General features: G+C 38.9%; 1 protein-coding gene across 2 annotated transcripts in view; it reads left to right on the top strand.

The window, feature by feature from the left end:
• PRCP (prolylcarboxypeptidase) overlaps positions 1-20363 on the top strand; it is a 74958-nt gene extending 54595 nt beyond the window's left edge. For both annotated transcript variants that reach the window (XM_017344368.3, XM_008263350.4), the window contains exons 7-9: positions 9419-9583; positions 10652-10839; positions 19649-20363. In XM_017344368.3, the coding sequence (XP_017199857.1) occupies positions 9419-9583; positions 10652-10839; positions 19649-19865 (570 nt within the window). In that variant the 3' untranslated portion in view covers positions 19866-20363. The remainder of the gene's footprint in view (positions 1-9418; positions 9584-10651; positions 10840-19648) is intronic.
• Positions 20364-20724: the final 361 nt, after the last annotated feature.

Below are 20724 nucleotides of genomic sequence, written 5' to 3'. Positions count from 1 at the left end.
GGATGCCAGCGCTTCCAGCCAGGGGGTTAACCTGCTGTGCCACAATGCTGGCCCCAAGACCCAGGTTTAAAAGGATTTTTAATTTAGCTATCTCTTGGAATAATTAAATATACACCTTGCTTAAACTGCTACTTTGAATGATTAAATGCACATATTTTTTTTTAAATAAGAATTTTTTTTAAAGATGTATTTGTTTAATTGAGAGGCAGAGCTACAGAGAGGCAGAGAGACAAAGAGGTCTTTCATCACTGGTTCACTCCCCAGATAGCTGCAACTGCTGGAGCTAAGCCGACCTGAAGCCAGGAGCAGGGTATCCTACATGGGTACAGGGGCCCAAGGACTTGGGCCATCTTCTACTGCTTTTCCAGGCCATGGCAGAGAGCTGGGTTGGAAGTAGAGCAGCTGGGACTCGAACTGGAGCCTATATGGAATGCTGGCACTGTAAGCGGCGGCTTTACCCGCTATGCCACATTGTTGGCCCCCATGTTATTATCCTTAAACAATATGGCATAACAGCTGTTTACATAGGATGTGCATTGTATTAGGTGTTATAAGTAATCTAGAAACTATTTAAAGTATGAGGTGAATGTGCATAGGTTTTATACAAATGATACATTATTTTATATAAGATACTTGTGTATATCCATGGAGGGGCCGGGAACCAATTCCTTTCTGATCCTGAGGGACAAGTATAATGAGGAAATACTAAATCTGAAGTCTCCATAAACGTCTGTGTGCTAATACTGCCTTATTCTTCTGTTCTGCTGTACTATTTATAAAGCACTCGCACATATGTGATCTCATTTGATCCTCAGAATGGTACTTTGGGAAAAAGCAGTATAATGCCAGATTTATTAAGGAGAAATTAAAGCTCAGCTAAGAGGTGGCAGAGGTGGGGTTTGAACATGGGTCTGTCCTTCAGAACCTCTGATCTACCACATTGCATTGGATTAGGAGGACAGTTTGAAGGTTTGGATGGATCACTGCTCAGTGCGATAACTATCAGATTCAACTCTGTACTCTGTATACAAAATGAGAATTGCATTTGCATCTTTATTCCCACTTGAAGAACAGATGAGTTGTCAGATGATAAAAACATATGTGGAATTCCCTTATTTAGAACAGAGATTGGCAAACTTTTAGAGAAAGAGCTGTATTTTAGATTTTGCAGGCCATATGGTCTTTGTCACAATTACTTGACTGTGCAGCTGTAGCATGAAAGTAACCATAGATAATCCATAAACAAATGAGTATGGTTGTGTTCAATAATACTTTATTTATAAAAATAAATGGGCAGTGGGCTTCATTTGGCCTGGGGGCTATAGTTTGATAATGGATCTAGAAAAACAGCCAGAGAAATTCAGCTTTTTGGTGTTGATTTCCTGTGATTTGGAGCAGTGAAAAGGACAGCTGATTTTGGTTTTCTCTCCACTTCTTTAATGTTCTTTTTGAAATATTTTGCTGTTGGGTCTTCAGTGTAAATTTTTTCTTCTTTGCTTTCCTAAATAATCATTTGAAATTAAGGGAGTACACTTTAGATATTTTGTTCTCTGTTTTTGAATCAGTACAACCCTTTTATCTTTTTATATATATTATATATGTGATAGAAGTTTATTTTTATGGGAAGATAGCTGCATCTTCTTCTATGATAACCTTTTCCATCTTTTGTCCTGTATCAGTTGTTTTTGTTCTTTTTTCAGTTATTTCTTACTAAAGTTCTCCTTTCTCTTGTTAAGAGCATACTATAGAATTCTCAATTATATATCATGTTATTTGTGATTCTGTTTGCTACCTACACTTAATCAAAAGTTATTTTCTCTCTTGTCTCTTCAGTGAAAAACTCCCATTGCCTGTGTTTCCAATTTCATCCCATCTGATTTTCAGAATTTTTCCACTACATGTTTCCCTCCCAAACTTTTAGCTTTGGATCACTTTCTTTCACTCTTCTTTCTTTTTCTTTCTCCTTTCTTGACCCCCCTCTCTGTTCTCCCAACCCCCTAATCCCTGGAACACTACCCAGTTGGGGACCGCTCTTTCACTTGGATAGTTCCATTTAACCAGGACTCCTCCTCCCTCTGATACACTTCCTCCTTTTTAAAGGGCTGACAAACAGCCGTCCTTTTCTGAGTCTGTAACTCAGGCTTAGGATGGTGAGATAATATGTAACAGTTGGGTTATGAAAAAAAAAAGGCAGGTGATTTCCAATTCTGCTTGGATCTTGTACAGTTCTGAAGGATCCATCGGCAGCGACTAAATGCCATTTTCCGTGTCAATTCAAGTATCGTTCTTCTTAATTTGTCTTTGGGCTTTGCACACTCAGACTCCATTTGCTTTTGTTTACTGTTAACAGAAGCTGCAACATTCATGCAGAAATAATCATGGACTTGGCTGGTAGAACACAAGGAAGACAAGAAAAGAGAAAGCAAACCCCTAGTCATTTGACTGTTCTGCCGGCAAAAAAAACTACTATCTCTCTTCTCAGCTGAAAGAACAGTTGTAAAGGATACTAAAGTTTATCAATTTTGGAATCATTTTTTTAGTTGACAACCCATCAAATATTTTAGCTGAGCCTTCTGAGCGTGCAGATAGTTAGAGTGAAATAGTAAGACATAAGTTGGAAAATCTCTTCCGTTTGTCTTGGTGTTTGATAATGTATGCGACCTCTCTGGGTGGTTTAAGCGGTTTAGGTGCATTCTATGAAAAGGGAGCTTTTAATGACAAAACTAATGTGATTATCTGAGTGAGTGTGAGAGGGGTATTGAAGTCTTAGAGAAAGAAAATCTGTTAGAAAAGCTGAATGTATCTGCTTAATCCTTTCTCTAATGTGGATGGACCACGCTCTCTGAGAGGAGATTGGCCTTTTTTTTTTTTTTTTAAACCTATCTTCTTTTAAAAATTTTTTTCCTTGCTCCACACTTTTCTTTCTTTTATTCAGATGCATATCCTCATAGGTATGGACACTGAAATGATTATCTCTACTTTTTCTCTATATGTTAGGCTCAAAGGACAGAGCCTAAATATTTGAGGCAGATCTGATCAGCTTGGTACTAAAGTTGCCTGAATGTTGTAACTCCTCCACTGTTTCCATACTCTTTAAAACCAGAATTACTAAAGTGTACTTCTGATGCTCTTTTAAAGTGTTTCCTGAATGTTCATCTTCATGGGAAGAAATAGAAAGTGAATCATGTCTGTCTATTTCAAGTGTTGATACTTGGGTTTCATTTACTCTTACTGTTTTACAGTTTTCCTTTTACTATTGCCTGTGGAGGAAAGAAGTTGGTGGACTCCAAACACAAAGAAAAGATAAGGAAATGGAAAGGCTGATGGCCTATATATGTGTTGAAATATTGCACTGTGTCCCATAAAAATGTACAAGTATTACTTGTTAGTCAAACATTTAAAATAGAATTTAAAAAATGTTTTGTGATTTTATATTGCTACAGAATAATGTCTCAGTTTTTACCTAACACAAATAAACTTAGAAAAAGATGAAGATAATCTAAGAATAATGTAAGATAATCTAAATATCAAAACATTTGTTTAAAATTTAGGCAGTTTTTATTATTTTTCTCTTCTACTTTAGTTTTCAAAGGTGAATATATATATATATAGTATATTTGTTATAAATGGAAGCTGCATTTAAATCTCAGCTTTGCCACTTCCTTGCTGTGTAGCTTTGGAAAAGTTTCTTAATCTCTCTGTGCTTGAGTTTCCTCATTTGCAAATGGGGATAATAATTATAATGCTTATTAGGGTTGTTATTAATATTTCATAGTATCTTGTTTATAGTTAGCACTAAATTGATGCTAGTTATATAACAGTATAATAGTAATAGAAGGCAAATTTTTATGCCAGGACTTCATGATCAAAGTCTGAGTTTAGAATCTCTATTCACAGTTTTTAAATTGTGGTAACTATAGCCAGAGCTCTCTGAGCTTGCTTTCTCCTCTGTGAAATGGAAATGGTCCTCTGTGTTGCTCCCTGGGTCCTCATGGGGCAAGTACCTAGCCTTGAGCGATTTCAATTGTGTTGGCCATTGCAACCTCAGTGGCTCCCATTTCAGTGAATTTAGGGCATAAATACGAATGATATTTCTTATGTAGAAAGTGTTTAGAAGAAGCTGTTTGCTAGTGACCACAAAATAAATAGAAACTGTACTACAGGACTTCCTGGGTATTGAGTATTTTGAAGATTTATTTATTTATTTGAAAGGCAGAGTGATAGAGAGGGAGAGACAAGGAGCAAGATTGCCCATCTGCTGGTTCACTCTCCAAATAGTTGCAACAGGTACGGTTGGGCAGGAACTCTACTCAGGTCTCCCACATGGGTGACTGACAGGGGCCCATGTACTTGGACCATTCCTTGGTGTGGAGTATGTTGAACAGAGGTGGTTGTCAGGGACTCTTCTCTATATCTAATTAAATCACAGTCCCTGGGTAAAAATAACCAACAAGCCAGGGTTTGCCCTCATCTGCAGCTTATCAGGTTTGAAGCATTACATGAGGTGAAACAAAAATTGCCAATATCTGATTATGTTTAACTTATAAATGTGGTAATTTCATGACAGTTTACCTTAATTTTTACATGTTTTTGCATCCATCACATATTTAATAAACATACATGAATATATCTCCTTTTGAATTTTTGTAGTCTTTGAATAAGCATGGCAGTAGAGCTGAAGTCTTGTCAGTTTTTTTTTTTTTTTTTTTTTTTTTTGACAGGCAGAGTGGACAGTGAGAGAGAGAGACAGAGAGAAAGGTCTTCCTTTGCCGTTGGTTCACCCTCCAATGGCCGCCGCGGCCGGCGTGCTGCGGCTGGCGCACCGCACTGATCCGATGGCAGGAGCCAGGTACTTATCCTGGTCTCCCATGGGGTGCAGAGCCCAAGGACTTGGGCCATCCTCCACTGCACTCCCTGGCCACAGCAGAGAGCTGGCCTGGAAGAGGGGCAGCTGGGACAGAATCCGGTGCCCTGACCGGGACTAGAACCCGGTGTGCCGGTGCCGCAAGGCGGAGGATTAGCCTAGTGAGCCGTGGGGCCGGCCAGTCTTGTCAGTTTTACTTCAGTAATTTTTTGAAGTAAGAACTGCTACCAAAACTTTTAGGGAATGCATACAGATATGCAGAGATTGTGTTTTTTATGCTTTAAGATAGTGCTTGAACTCACAGAATTTTTGATTCAGAAAGGAATGTTAAAACCACTGAGATAAAAATTACCATTATAAATTTGCAAAAAAATTAAGTGATATTTTTCAGGCCTCCTGTGTAAGCATATTGTTAGAATTTTAATCTGGCACTTCCTTTCTGTAAGGCAATTTGATGTTATGTTCTAAAGGCCTTAACAAGTGTTTATTTCTTTTGAACCAGGGGTCTCTATAAATTTATCCCAAGAAAACAATCAAGGACATACAAAATATATTTTTTAAAGATTTTATTTATTTATTTGAGAGGCAAAGCCACAAACAGAGAGAGGGAGAGACTTTTAGTTCTACTTTTGCACAAACTTTTTGAAGTACCCATGTTTGTAAATATCTAGCCTTAGGAATAGTCTTTGTGGCCTTATTTGTAATAATGAAAGGTTGGGAATGATGCGGATGACCAATTTAAGGTTGCCTCAGTTGTTCTTCAACTTCCAATCTCCCCGTCCTGATTCCCCATTTTGGATTTTCTTACATGTATCAGCATCCTTAAGGTGTGGTGCTCGGAACTGAACCCAGGACTCCATGGGTGATCTGACCTCACAGAAGACAGTGAGGATGTCTTTAATCTGGACATGGAATTTCTATCTACATAGGCCAAGTGTCTGGCCACGGTGTTCTCTTTGTGTAACTGTGGCTGCCGAAATCCAAGTACTGTCAGCTGGTGCCGGTCTCCAGCCACGCTTGTGTCTTTTAAGGAGTGACAGTAACTGCTCTTTGCAGAGATGGCTATTCATGGGGACTCCTTTTCTTTGCCTGACAGAGGCCCAGTGTTCTAGCTCTAAGAGGGGATCTGATGCCAGTGTGAGTCACACTCACTTGCTAGTGTTCTTTTCCAGAGTTTTAGGCCACCTGTTGCACATCAGTACCTCCTTTCCCTTTGCCCAGCTTGCATTGTCACCCTGCCTCATCCACTCATCTACTAGACGGTGCTTGAACATAATGCTCCTCTCTGCCTTCCATGTGTCTACTCTAGTTTTGTGCTGCCTTTTGAAAGAACTGAGTCCACTGCTGGTGTCTGGCAATAGTTTAATAAATACCATGATTGTTTTTTGACATCTATATTGCCTTGAGAATTTCTGAATAGCATATTTCTTATGAACATTTTGGGAGAAAAGCTCAATGCCAATGTTAGTTTTTTTTTGTAAATTGTTTTTTTTACTTACCATGAATGATCAAGAATAACTCAAAGTAGTAAAACACTGCACTGTATGACTTTTAAGTTTTCTTCAATTTGCATTTCCTTATTGCTTTAGGCATCATAGATTTGTAAAGCTCCTGTTTCTTCAATTATATCATAAACCCGTTAGACTTTATTCTTATGACCTCATAGTTACTTTTTAAAGGTATACCCAGTTATTCAGACATCTTAATTTCTGATTTTTCTCAAACTCAGCATTTCTAAAAACATACTGGGAATGATGCACACTCTATCTTCCTTTTGGAAAGTCACATTTGCAGGTGACCATGTTAAAGACTGAGAAATCCTGCCAACAAGAAAACTGTCACATTTGCTAACATAATGCTTCTTAAAATTATTTGACAAAGAAATTTTTTCCTCACAAAATATCAGTTAACATTCCATAAAAATATTGTCCTGCAGAATATATTTGGGGAGAGGCATAGAATTTTTACTATAAATCATTTCTTCTGCCTTTTCAAGTTTCTGGTTTTTCTTCCCCAGGGGGTGTTGCTGAGAGCTTGTCGTAGGCGGAACTGTGGTGGGGGCTGGGTTTGCTTGTGGCATCTTGCCTGTTTTCTCTGTGCCCTCCTGTCCTGACTGGGAGCATGTCCTGGGTACAGGCTTCGTTGTTACCCTTGCTGCTTAGAAATCCTTTAGAACTGGAGGAATTGGGCCCCTCTTTCCTGGCCTCTTCTCTAAACTTATCTCTCTCATTTTGGCCAGACTTATGTATCATCTTTATATATATATATATATATATATATATATATATATATATGAAATAGAAGGGAACAGATCATTAGATTCATGTCAATGCTTTGATAAAGGATGCAATCTTAATGTATTTTCCTTGCCACTAGGACTCTTCGCAGCTTTATATGGGGCCAGCTCCCAAACCATGTAGCATAATGGATAAGATGTGTCTTTCATAGTCAGAGATACCTGTGGACAAATATAGGTTCTATCATTTACTAGCTAGATAGCCTTGAATAAAATGGTTTAACCTAAGAACTAGTTTCTATATGTGATATAGTGGACAACAATCTGTCTGAGATTAATAATAATATTTTTGAATTTTTGAAACAGGAATTTTGTAAACCCAGTGCTTAATAATTGATAGTTATTATTGTTGTTATTATCAGTTTTGATTCCCCTGCCTGTGATTTTTCCCCAGCATTGTATTATCAAAAATTACAAACATACAGAAAAGTTAAAATAAACAGTGAACACCCATAAACCTTCTACTTACCTTCTGTAAATATTTTGCTATATTCCATTTATTACATTGATATTCATCTATCAATCCTTTTATTCATCCTTGAATCCATTTTAGATTTTTAATACATTTTAAAGTAAGTTGCAGACATCTACTCAAATATTTGCTTTGATATAATTAATTAGAGTTCCATATTTGTTTATTATTCTTTTGGGGAGAAGGGTAAAATCTACATACAGTGAAATGCATACATTATACCAGTTGTTGTATAATATAGACCCTTATGAACACACATGATATTTCTGTTTCTCATGAAGTGTCATGCTCTTGCTTAGTTAGTCTTAGCTTTCACTCATAATTGTAAGTGTTGCGGGTGATTTTTAGAGCTAGACTTTCAACCAGCTGGGTATAGGCTAGTGATAGAAATATTTGGGATCTGGGGAGTTGCAGGATGTTCTTCTTATCACACCACAGACCTTAGAGTTTGTGGGTTTCCACAGATTTGCAAATTTTGCAACTGCATAAAATTATGTTAATTCACCCAGCAAACAGTTCCCAGATACCTTGCTAAGTGCCAAGAGAGGCGTTCTGGAGGCAAATGATTGCAGCAGAGCATCACAGGGGCTCTGATAGAGAAATGGATACCGAGCATAATGGAGGCACCTTGGTGGGAGTGGTTTGGTTCTTCTGACTTGGGAACACTGGCAAGGATGGCCTCAGAGAGGAGGTGATAATTTGAGCTGAGAATTGTAGATGAGCTTAGGTAATTTTTTTGTTCGTTTGTCTTTGAGATTTTATTTATTTATTTGAGAGGCAGAGTTACAGAGAGAGAAAGGGAGAGAGATGGAGAGAAAGGTCTTTCATCTGCTAATTCACTCCCCAAATGGCTGCAATGGCTGGAGCTGGGCTGATTGGAAGACAGGAGCCAAGAGCTTCTTCCAGGTCTCCCATGCAGGTGCAGGATCCCAAGCACTCGGCCATCTTCTACTGCTTTCCCAGGCCCTAAGTAGAGAACTGGATAGGAAGAAGAGCAGCCGGGACATGAACTGGTGCCCATGTGGGATGCTGGTGCCACAGGCCAAGGCTTAGCCTACTACACCATGGCAATTGCATGATGTTTAGTTTGTAGCAGGTATTGGTGGCGTAGGAGAGTAGGGAAAGGACATTCCAGGGTTAGCAGGGGCAAAGAGGAAGGGCAGTGCTTGGTGTGGTGGGGAATGGTTTTACCAGGCTGGGGCCGGTGCCCCGTGGTACAGTGGGTTAACCCCAGCCTGCAGTGCCGGCATCCCATATGGGGGCTGGTTCGAGTCCCTGCTGCTCCACTTCCAATCCAGCTCTCTGCTATGGCCTGGGAATGCAGTGGAAGATGGCCCAACTCCTTGGGCCCCTGCACCTGCATGGGAGACCCAGAAGAAGCTCCTGGCTTTGGATTAACTTAGCTCTGGCCGTTGAGGTCATTTGAGGAGTGAACCAGCGGAATGGAAAACCTCTCTCTCTCTCTCTCTCTCTGGCTCTACCTCTCTCTGTAACTCTGTCTTTCAAATAAATAAAATATCAAAAAAATAAAAAATAAAGATAAAACTGGCATGGTAGGTGGAAAGGCCTTTGCATTCCACGCGAATGACTTTGGCTTATTTCTGTAAGCTGAGGAGTAATTTAAGAGATTTATTAATTTATAAAGGGGATTATAATCAAGACATAAAAATTTTCAAGCAATGCACTTAGAGGCTTGAAAGCTTCATGATAAATAAAAGTCATTTATTCTTTGTGTTTTTAACCAGTACTTTTATATCTCCATTTGTTTATCTCTCTAAAATGACAGGTAGTTTGCCAGTATTTGAAAGATCCCAATGTATCTGATTCACTGCTGCTGCAGAATATTTTCCAAGCTCTGAATGTATATTACAATTATTCAGGCCAGGCAAAATGCCTGAACATTTCAGAGACTACAACTAGCAATCTGGGATCCCTGGGCTGGAGCTATCAGGTAAGTGTGAACCCATAATTTCTCTAAGTGAAATATCCTTTCACTGATGCAGTTGTGTAATAGAGAGTACACAAGATTTTATACACCTAACTGAATGTAATTCAGGGCTCTGTTATCTTACACTGTGAGATATCAGATAAGTTTCTTCACATATTCATTCATATATTTAATCAACCCCAAATATTGTTTAATTTCATTTTCCCACAAACTTTTTGACATTCTCTCATATGTTTTTTTAAGGATTTATTTATTCATTTGAAAGTCAGAGTTACACAGAGAGAGAAGGAAAGGCAAAGAGAGAGAGAGAAAGTAGAGAGATCTTCCATCCACTGGTTCACTCCCCAACTGGCTGTAATAGCCGGAGCTGTGCCGATCTGAAACCAGGAGCCAGGAGTTTCTTCCAGGTTTCCCACACAGGTGCAGGGGCCCAAGGAGCTGGATCAGAAGTAGAGCAACTGGGTCTTGAACCGGTGCCCATATGGGATGCCAGAACTGCAGGCTGCTTACCCCACTATGCCACAGCTCTGGCCCCCTCTCTCATATATGTTGAGTACCCATTATGTGGCAGACCCTCTTTTAGGCTTCAAAGATACAATGATAAATAAAATGTGATCTTACTATCAAATACAGACTAGTGAGAAAGATAACTAGTTAAGTAGATATTAAATTAGATCTTAATAAGTCTTATAAGGAAGCATTTTTGTGGAAACATATAAGAAGGGGTGTTTAACTTGACTCTTTGAGCCTCTATTCCTTTATCTGTACAATGAGACAATAATAATAATAATAATACGTTCCTTCTAGAGTAGTTTTATGGGTGAAATGTGGTGATAGATATAAAAGAAAGGAGTTTATGAAGAAGGACCAGATAGTTCTAACTTCTGTGATTTCTCAGCCAAACCTTTCTGTGGGTAACAAGAGGTTACGTGGCACTACAGTGGTTCTGAAGCTGGCTTGCCTGATTCAAACCCTGGTTTTGCTACTTGCCAGCTGTTTGACCTTGAACAAATTATTTAATATCTTTGTGACTCATTTTCTCTTTGGGTCCTTTCTTGGTTTTCTTTTTAGGCTTGCACAGAAATAGTCATGCCCTTTTGTACTAATGGTATCGATGACATGTTTGAACCTCACCTGTGGAACTTGAAAGAATTTTCTGATGACTGTTTTAAACAGTGGGGTGTGAGACCAAGACCCTCCTGGATCACTACCATGTATGGTGGGAAAAACATCAGTTCACACTCTAACATCGTTTTTAGGTGAGTTTTTGCTGGTGCAAAGATGAACTGCAGAAGGGAGATGTTTGTACAATAGCTGAGAAAATAGAACCAGAAAAATGCTGGACAGTAAAACAGTATAAAATGCAATAGTAGTGGTTGGTTTACTAGTTTAGATGCTGCTTGAAATACCTGCATCCCATATGGGAGTACCTGAGTTCAAGTACCAACACTGCTTCCAATTTCAGCTTCCGGCTAATGGGAGGCAGTGGTGATGGCCCTGCAACCCACATGGGAGACTTGGATTGAGTTCCAGTCTTCTAGCTTCAGCCTGGCCCAGCCCTATCTGGTGCAAGCATTTTGGGAGTGAACCAACACTATCTGCCTCTCAAAAAACTAAGCAAAAAACAAACAAACAAACAAAAATATATAACATTAATATCCATCACATTTTCCCATTTCTTGAAAGACAAAGGATGCTGAAAAGATAAATTTTTATATGTTCTATTACCCTTGTACTTAAAGGCTTAAAACCAACAATAGCAACAAAATTAAAATATTTTTTAAAAAAAACCTTACCAGCACAAAAATGAAGCATCATCTTTTTGTCCATTTGTATTATTATTGTTACCATTGTTATTAATGATAGTTAAACATTTTCACTGTTTAAACAGCAAACACTTTTGAAGTGTGCACTCTGTTCTGTTCTAAGTACTATGTGACACACTGTAAATAAATTACCTAGTTGAGTCCTAACAACAGCCATGTGAAGTAGTGGGTATAGTCCCTTTATTCTGAGGAGGAAACTGCAGGTCTCTGTATCCAATCACTTGCCAAAGCCTATTCAGCGTCGTTTTAGCAATAAAACCAGATTTCTGCGTTGGCCTGTCTGACTACAAAACCCATGTTTGTTCTTCTACATTATACTACTTCTTAGGAGATTGCGGATTTGATACTTGTTCACATCAGAGTTCATTGAGTAGACTTTTAGAGTATCTGACTATGAAATTTCCAAGTTTTGGCTCGAACATTAGGTTGTCAGCTAGTCAGAAAGCAACCAATTAATAAAAGATTTCCCCAAATCTATATAAATCTATAGTAATTAGAGTAGCATGGTATCGTAAAACACACAGACAGAAACACACTCTACCCAGATACTCAGACCAACAGAACAGAATGAAGATCCTAGAAGTAAACCTACATATCTGTAGCCAACTGTTCTTTGACAAAGTTCCTGAGAACATGCATAAAAGGTGCTGAAAAAATTGGATATCCACATACTGAAGATGAAAATATACCCCTATCTCTCACAACTCAAAATGGTTTATGGACCTAAATGCAAGACCAGCCCATCTAGTACTTTGAAACTACTAGAAGAAAACATAGGGGAAATGTTTTAGGACACTGGAATGGGCAAGAATGATTTGAATAACTCTAATAAAAGCATAAGAATCTCTGATAAGAGATTAATAACCGGAATATATAAGGAACTCAAACAACTCAATAGTAAAAAACCAGTACTGATCATCAGTGAAATGGAAATTAAAATCGCAATGAGATACCCAAATAAAAAGTGACTTTAATAAACAAATTTAAGGTTTTTTTGGTTTATTTTCCTTAATTGTGTTGTCTTTAAGAATATTCTTCAAAGCTGTACTTTTCAGATCATTCTGGTAAAGTGATAGTTGAGCAAATTAACCTATTTAGGGTTGTTGGAAACTATACTAAATTTGGGCTGTTTGAAATCAGGAAAAGACTGAGAGGATTAAAAAAGGATTAAGTTTAAGCTTTTGTATCTGTCTTAGGCTGTTAGTTCTGCTATAACAAAATATCCAAGACTGGGTAATTTATAAACAGCAAAAATTTGTCACTCATAGTTGCTGAGGCTGAGAAGTCCAAATTCAAGGCACCAGCAGGTTCAGTGTTTAGTGAAGGCCTGATCTCTGCTTCCAGGATGGTGCCTTGAAGACTGCATCTACTTGTGGTGGAAGCAAGAAGAACAAAAAAGGGCCTAAGCTAATTCCTTCCAGCCCTTTTATAAGGCACTACTACTCCATTCATAAGGGTGGAACCCTCATAACTTCACCACTTCCCAGAAACCCTACCTCTTAATACCACCACAATGGGGGATTAAGTCTCAATGCATGCATTCTGGGAGATGTTCAGATCATACCAATGTCCAAACTCATCTTTGTTCCATCAGAAGAGGAAGTACTTTGTCAGTTTGCTCTTTTACTTTAGGAGTTTATCTAAACTGTAGTATTCTGAACTTTGAGGTCATCCATCCTTTTCTTTGACCCTACAAAGTTGAAGTTCAAGCTGAATTGTTAAGTGGAGCCTTTACTCTATCTTTTAATTGGGTTCAACTATTACAGATAAGTATTTTAGTTATCCACTTGCTCTTTTATATAATTTTTTTCAGGCTATCAAAATCCTCCTCCCATTCCTCCTCCTCATCACCAGAAGAGGGGGTAGATTTTGTGAGAAAATTTTCAAGAGTGGAACAGAGATTGTAGGTGGAAATTACAGCTCAGTGTAAGAAACTTTTAGCTTGTGTAAAAAGGATTTTTTAAAAGAGCTGTGTGGAAGAATAATGAGCTGTTTTAAATATTACTTAAGTTCTTTGATTCTCAGTTTCATCTTCTGTAAAATGAGTTTACCGCATAGAGTTCTTGTGATGCTTAAGAGAGTTAACCTGGCACAGTCCTTGTCCCAGACTTGGCAAATACTCATATATATGCTTAAACATTGTTGAATGAATACATGATTAAATATACTCTCCAACTTACACTTTATCTTCTGGCCACAGGGAATTGTATGTTTGTCCCTGAATATTCTTTTCCTTGTCCTTTTTCCCCTTTTCTTAAGATTCAGACCTCCTCCAAGAAATCTTCCCTGAAGATTAGTTTCCCCAGTACCTGTGCAGACCAGTTATTGCCTATATGAAAATCATCTGTTGGTTCTATCTACCCCGTGAGATTGTCAACTTTTCAATGTCAGAGATTTCATCTTAAGCATCTCTGTGTCTTTTGCACCTGTCATAGTGACTAGCATCTAATGGGTGCCCATAAGTATGCGTGTTGATAAGGATGAGGAATGAAATACACAGCTTAGGAAAGCTTCAGATGTATGAAGATGCTGGTTTACCTTTCTGTAGTAGCAGATCTACTCTCAAAAATAAATCTTTTTCTGCAGATTGCTAGGGATAAAAAATCCAATGTAACTTTTTAAAAACTTATTAAACAATTTAAAATTATCCTCCTCTTCTGAAGAAAGCACATTCCCAAAGTAAAGGAGCAGCCCTAGGTGTCTTTGTTTTGTGTGTTTAGTGGCTACCAGCTATAAAATGTTTCTGGTTGGTGAACCAGAAAATGTCCTGGAAGCCAGATGGAAAGCATCTTTGTGTTCAGGCTTCTCTCCTTAGGTTACCTCACAAAAATCTGCTTTTTTTTTAGTAGGAAAGTTCACTCTATAGTTGTTGGAGATTTGCCAGTAAGCAGCTTGAGCTTTGAAGTCAGGTAAACCTTGGTGCTGTTCTACTTCTTCATCGAATTAGCTGGGTGGCCTTTGTTAAATTGCTGTGGCCCGGGAATGCAGTGGAGGATGGTCCAAGTGCTTGGGCCCTGTACCCGCATGGGAGACCAGGAGAAGCACCTGGCTCCTGGCTTCGGATCAGCACAGTGTGCTGGCTGCAGCGCACTGGGCGCAGTGGCCATTGAGGGGTGAACCAATGGAAAAAGGAAGACCTTTCTCTCTCTCTCTCTCTCTCTCTCACTGTCCACTCTGCCTGCCAAAATTAAAATAAATTAAAAAAATTGCCAATTTATATAGCTGGAAGTAGTGACCAAGAGGGTTATTTCAAGGAGCAAATTATCAAGGAAGTTAGCATCATGAAAGCAGAGATTTTTGTTTTGATCTTGTTCACTGCTGAATCCCGTGGACCCCATCAATACCTAATACATAGTAGGTGCTTAGCAAACATTTGATGAATGAGTGAGACCTTAATAAATAGTAGGTGTTAAAAGTCCCATTTCTCTCCTTTTAAAAAAATACCACCATGTTTTGTTAGTTCTCCTCCTGTCCTCCATGTATAGACATTATTTTGCCAACAGATATTCTCAGTTATTTAGATATAAATCCAGAAAGGGCTCCTTGTGGAGCTGATTAGTTTGACATAATTTCTCAGGAGTATTAAATGTTGCCAGTGAATAAGTGAGGCTGGATAGTGAGAATTTTACTCAAGCATCAAAAACCTCTTATGAAAGCCAGCTTTTTTTTTTTTTTTTTTTTTTTTTTTGGTAGATTTCCCAATGATTAGTTTAGTTTTCACATGTCCAAGACCAAAAAACTCAAGGCAATGTGCATCCTAGGTCTCTCAGCAACTCCAAACACTGTTGCTAAGCCATTAGGCAGTTTCAGATGACCTTTTAAATCAAATGCAGTTTGCTTATTATGTGGCTGTTGGGATAGCTTTTTTGTTTTGCAAATAATGGAGAGTTTCCTATCTGGGTTGGGCTTGTTGAATTGGAGCAATGATAAAGGCTAAAGAATCTAGCCCCTGTATGGTTTAGTCTAACAATTTATCTAAGACATGTTTTGCATGGGAGTTTTCCACTTTGTTCTTACTTACAACAAAGAAAGTACATCTTCGAGTGTTTTTAAAGAATGATGTTATTCAGTTGCAGTTGAATTTTTTTTTTTTTTTTTTTTTTTTTTTTTTTTAAAGAGAAGTGTGTTGATAATGGAATGGGAATTTAAAAATGTATTTCTTGGTGGCCAGCATTGTGGCGCAGCAGGTTAAGCTGAAGAATTACAAAGAGAAGGGTGGGGGGAGACAGAAAGAGATCTTCCGTCTACTGTTTCACTCCCCAAATGGCTGCAATGGCCAGGCTGAAGCCAGGAGCCAAGATCCTCATTGAGGTCTCCCACATGGATGCAGGGGTTCAGGCATTTGGGCAGTCTTTTGTTAGCAGGGAGCTGGATCAGAAGTGGAGCAGCCAGGAATCGAACCAGTGCCTATATGGGATACCCGTGTTGCACCCAATGATTTAACTTGCTGTGCCACAATTTCGGTTTCCTAAAATTGTAAAAATTGTGTTTCAAACATGCATACTTAATATATCTAAATGTTTAATATCGAATATAATTTATACATTTATCTAGAAAATGTCGATAAAATTAGTGTTCCCCCAAAATTAAAAAAAGATTTATTTATTTATTTGAAAGGCAGAGTTACAGAGCGGCAGAGGCAGAGAGAAAGAGAGAGAGGGAGAGAGAGAGAGAGATCTTCCATCTGCTGCTTCACTCATCAAATGGCTGCAATGGGCGGAGCTAAGCCGATCCAAAGCCAAGAGCCAGGAGCTTCTTCCAAGTCTTCCACACGGGTGCAGGAGCCCAAGGAAGGGACTGGAACCAGCACCCATATGGGATGCCAGCACTGCAGGTGGTGGCTTTACCTGCTATGCCATAGTGCTGGCCCCACTAACCAAGCTTTTATGAGAAATGCTTTCACATCTATTTTCACACTTCATTTACCTCTAGGAGGTATTAACACTTCTCATGCTCACAGAATAATAATTGTATTTCTTTATATTTGTGTAGTCTTTTGTTGTTTATACCTTATTTCCATGTATATTATTTAATTTGGCTCTGACAATATCACTGAAGGGGCATTATTTTTCTTTGAAAATTTTTTTCTATAATACACCTGGTAGTTAGGGTTCATAGAGGTTTTACCAACTTGTGCAGCTAGTAAGGATATAAAACTTACAGATGCTGACCTAGTTCATTGTTCTTCCACTACTACACACAGCTGAAGGTCATTGTAAGTGTTTATAGTCATCATATCAACTCTGTAAAAAGTACTGAAGAGATTTACAACATGTTTGTAAACTTGGATACGTGTATTTATAGATCTCTATGTAGGGTATTATATTTTGTATTCTTTCAATAAATGTTTGATTGGCTCCTACTATAAGCCAGACCTGGTTCTAAGAACTGGGGATATAGTGAGAGATAAAAACAGAAATCCCTGCCCACATGGAGTCCTGGTTTGAGAACAAGGTAATAGTACCTCTAAACATGTTAGATGTATACAACTGTTAAGGAGAAAGAAAGAAACTGGGGAAGGGGGCTGGGAAATGTTAGGTAAGGGAAAAGGGTTCTAAGTTTGGATTGGAGTGATCAAGGAAGACCCTGCCAAGGTCTTCTGAAAAGTGATCAGGAAGAAGTAAAGGAGCTAGCCAGCCATGAGGTTGGGAGGGTAGGAGTACTCCATACAGCAGGGTAGGCAGGGGAGAAACTTTGAGAGGTTAAGTGTCCCCAGAATGTGCTCCTTCAGGTAGAGTAGAGAGGTCAGTGTGCTGGAGTACAGTTGACTGAGGGAGGGAGTCTCAGGAGGTAAAAGCACAGAGGCAGCCGAAGGCCGAGATCATGCAGAGACTGTGGTTTCTAGTTAGGATTTTGGTTTTTACTCTGAATGAGATGGGAAACCGTGTAGTGTTTTGAGCAGAGGAGTTACATCTCATCGAGATTTTAACAGGGTCAAGTTGGCTGTGCTGTTGATGTTAGATCGTAGTGGGACTAGAGTAGAACCAGAGAGATCAGTTACAAGGGTCTTGCTGTCCTTCAGGCTAGAGATCATGGTGACTTGGATCAGGGTGATGGCAGTAGATGTGCTGAGAACAGTCTGATTCTGGGTATATTTGAAGATAAAACTGACAGGAGTTGTTGTCAGAAGTTGTGTTAAACAAAGAGAAGATTAAGGAGCGAAACAGACTGTGGTTTGAGCAACTAAAAGGATAAAGTTGCCATTAACAGAAATTAAGAAGATGATGGGAGGGCTGGTTGGGAGCTGGGCAACATCAGGAGTTCAGTTTTGGATCTTCTAAGTTTGAGATGTCTCATTAGACTTCCATGTAAAAATGTTCACTAAAGAGTTGAATTTTGGTTCTGAAGTTCAAGGGAAAGGTCTTGGCTAAAGATAATATTTCATGGTTGTCTGTCTATAGATTTTATGTATAGCTGAGAGTTTATCCTGATTATGTAGATGATGGGAATAATTTCATGTATCTTATCTGTTAATGTGACCTAGAAGATTTTTTTTATTTCAGGCTTTGTAAATAATAATAGAAAAATTGAGTGTGTATTTTTCCCCCCAAAACCTTTTATTTAAGGAATACAAACTTCAGACATTTCATAATTTCAACTTTAGTAACATGGTAATTCTTCCCACCGTACCTGCCCTCCCACCCACTCTCCCACCCCTCTTCCTCCTCTCTCTCCTATTCCCATTCTTATTTTTTTTTACTAAGATCTATTTTTAATTAACTTTATTGAAGTGTGTATTAAACTTATGTCAGGGCACATATGAAAATGCTCTGTAAATGATTTCAAGTGGTATATGGATATCTGCTAAGAGATGCCACACATCTACAAAGGGAAAGTGATCTAATACTGCCATGGGCCAGGTACTTAGATCCAGGTATTTGGATGCCAGTTTTATCCTGAGGAATCTGAGTTTTCATGGGATTACGTAGACCTGGGATTGGAAGCCAGCTGTATCTGATCTCAAAGCTCATGCTCTTCTTACTCTAACCACATGCATTAAGGGTGTGTGTGCTATGATTTCCAACAGCAATCACGTACGCAGGAAATGCAGCATAGTACAAGAAAATAAGGCCTGAGTTTGAATATCAGATGTGTCCCACTGAATGAAAAGCCAGTAAGCCTGTTTTGATGACTGATCCTGTTTATATTATTTTTTTAAAGATTTTATTTTATTTATTTGAGAGGTCGAGTTACAGACAGTGAGAGGGAGAGACAGAGAGAGAGGTCTTCCTTCCATTGGTTCACTCCCCAGATAGTTGCAACAGCCGGAGCTGCGCCGACCTGAAGCCAGGAGCCAGGAGCTTCTTCTGGGTCTCCCAGAAGAAGGGAGGCTCAAGGACTTGGGCCATCTTCTGCTTTCCCAGGCTACAGCAGAGAGCTGGATTTGAAGAGGAGCAGCCGGGACTAGAACCGGTGTCCATATGTGATGCCAGTGCTGCAGGCAGAGGATTAATCTACTGCCCCAGGCCCCAGTCCTATTTATATTATTTTGAAATGTGTTGTGTGAATCAGTCAAAACTAATAACCTTAACTTTAAGGCTAATGTAAAATGAGTATCTGAGTAATATCCACATTTTCTGATTCCAGATCCTGAGGACAGTTTTTTAGTTCCACCACACTGTTTCCCAGAGTACTGTACTATATTGAATAGCAACAACAAAAATGCAAATTTCCTTCCTTTTTTCTTTTTAAAAAAGAGTTAAGAGATAATTAACATTTTAAAATGTGGACTTTTTTTTTTCTTTTACTACCTTGGTAGTTGGGTCCTAGGAAAGAAGGAAACCAGCATTAATGAGGGACTTCCATGTGTCTGACACTTGTGCTTATGATATACTTCCATAGACACCCATCTGGCATAATATTTACAACAATGTGGTGAAGTAGGCTTTGCTATCTCATTTTACAGATAGGGAAACTGAGTTAGGTAACTTGCATCACATGGCTTTTGGATGATAAATCTGGGGTGGTGTTTCAGGCTTCTAAATTCCAAGTCCAAGAATAGTCTAGGTTAATTCATGAGGGCACCAACTTCAGTCTTCTTTGCATGTATTTTTTTTACTTGCAGAAATACAGTAAAACTCTTGTTTGAAGCTCCTCTCTATATGACAAATCCTCAGATCAGATTCCCCAGTTATAAGTTTACAAGTTAAGGTGTTATACTTAGACTGGATTTCTCTTGTCTTATTTGAGTATAGACATAAAAACAAACAACCTTAATTTTTCTTCTTTTGCTTACTTGCAGCAATGGTGAACTAGACCCTTGGTCAGGAGGTGGAGTAACCAAAGACATCACAGACACCCTGGTTGCGATCACCATCTCAGAAGGGGCCCATCATTTAGATCTTCGAGCCAACAATGAGTATGATCCTGCATCTGTACTGTTAGCTCGCACCTTGGAAGTCAGATACATGAAGCGATGGATCAGAGATTTCTATGACAGTTTGCAAAGGCGGCACTAAGCAACATCTGATCATTTTCAGTTTCTCTTTTTACGTTCATGTCTATCCATATTCCTGTTCATTTTGGTTTTCTATGTTTAATTGCTGTCCTTCCTTTATCATTAGATTTAATGGGTTGAGATAGAAGAAACTGATTTCTCAGGCCCTCTCTGTCTTTGCACCACCTCCAAGGAGGGATCTCTTCATGACAGCTCTCCCACACCATCTGTGACATTCACAACTGGAACAGAATTCCTGACTGCCTTTCATAAGGGAGAGTCGCCCCCTGTTTTTCCCTGCAAGCAGGGATTTCTTGATTTTGAGGTTGAAGTCTCTTTCCCCCATTTGTTAAATTCCCAACCCATGCCCTATGAAGAAGCAGATGATAGATAAAGATGATGTAATCGCAGCTGGTAGGAAGGATGTCTGATGTCAGTCCAGGAAATGAGAGCCATTTCTTTTTCACTTGATTTAATGATTTTGAATTGTGCTATAAATAAAGAACAAGGCTGGACCTTATACCTGTGTGTTGCTTATGAAGCTTACCCCAGCAGTTGGGAATGCTGTCTGCACTGGGCTTGGCTGTTTTTAGAAAGTCTTTTAATTTTTTCTCTTCCACTTGGCAGCTTTTCGTACTCTGGGATATTTGCCACTGTGGCACTGCCAGTAAGAAATCTGGCCTTCTTCTGCTCCATTTCTCTTTGTTTCCAAGGTGAGTTTTGTGGTAATTTGGTTAAATTCTGCCAATTTAGGAAAATGACTCTGTTTTGCCTTTTATTTCTGAGCAAGCTTTAAGCTGCGGTCACTGATGAGACCTCAGTAAGAATTCTCTAAAAATTCAGGGATCAGCTATTCAGAAAGTTGAAAGTATTTATGTTCA

Source organism: Oryctolagus cuniculus, chromosome 1, assembly GCF_964237555.1.
Source record: "Oryctolagus cuniculus chromosome 1, mOryCun1.1, whole genome shotgun sequence".
Lineage (NCBI taxonomy): Eukaryota > Metazoa > Chordata > Mammalia > Lagomorpha > Leporidae > Oryctolagus > Oryctolagus cuniculus.
Note: the sequence above shows the minus strand (reverse complement) of the source record. Positions and strands in the feature narration are given on the sequence as shown.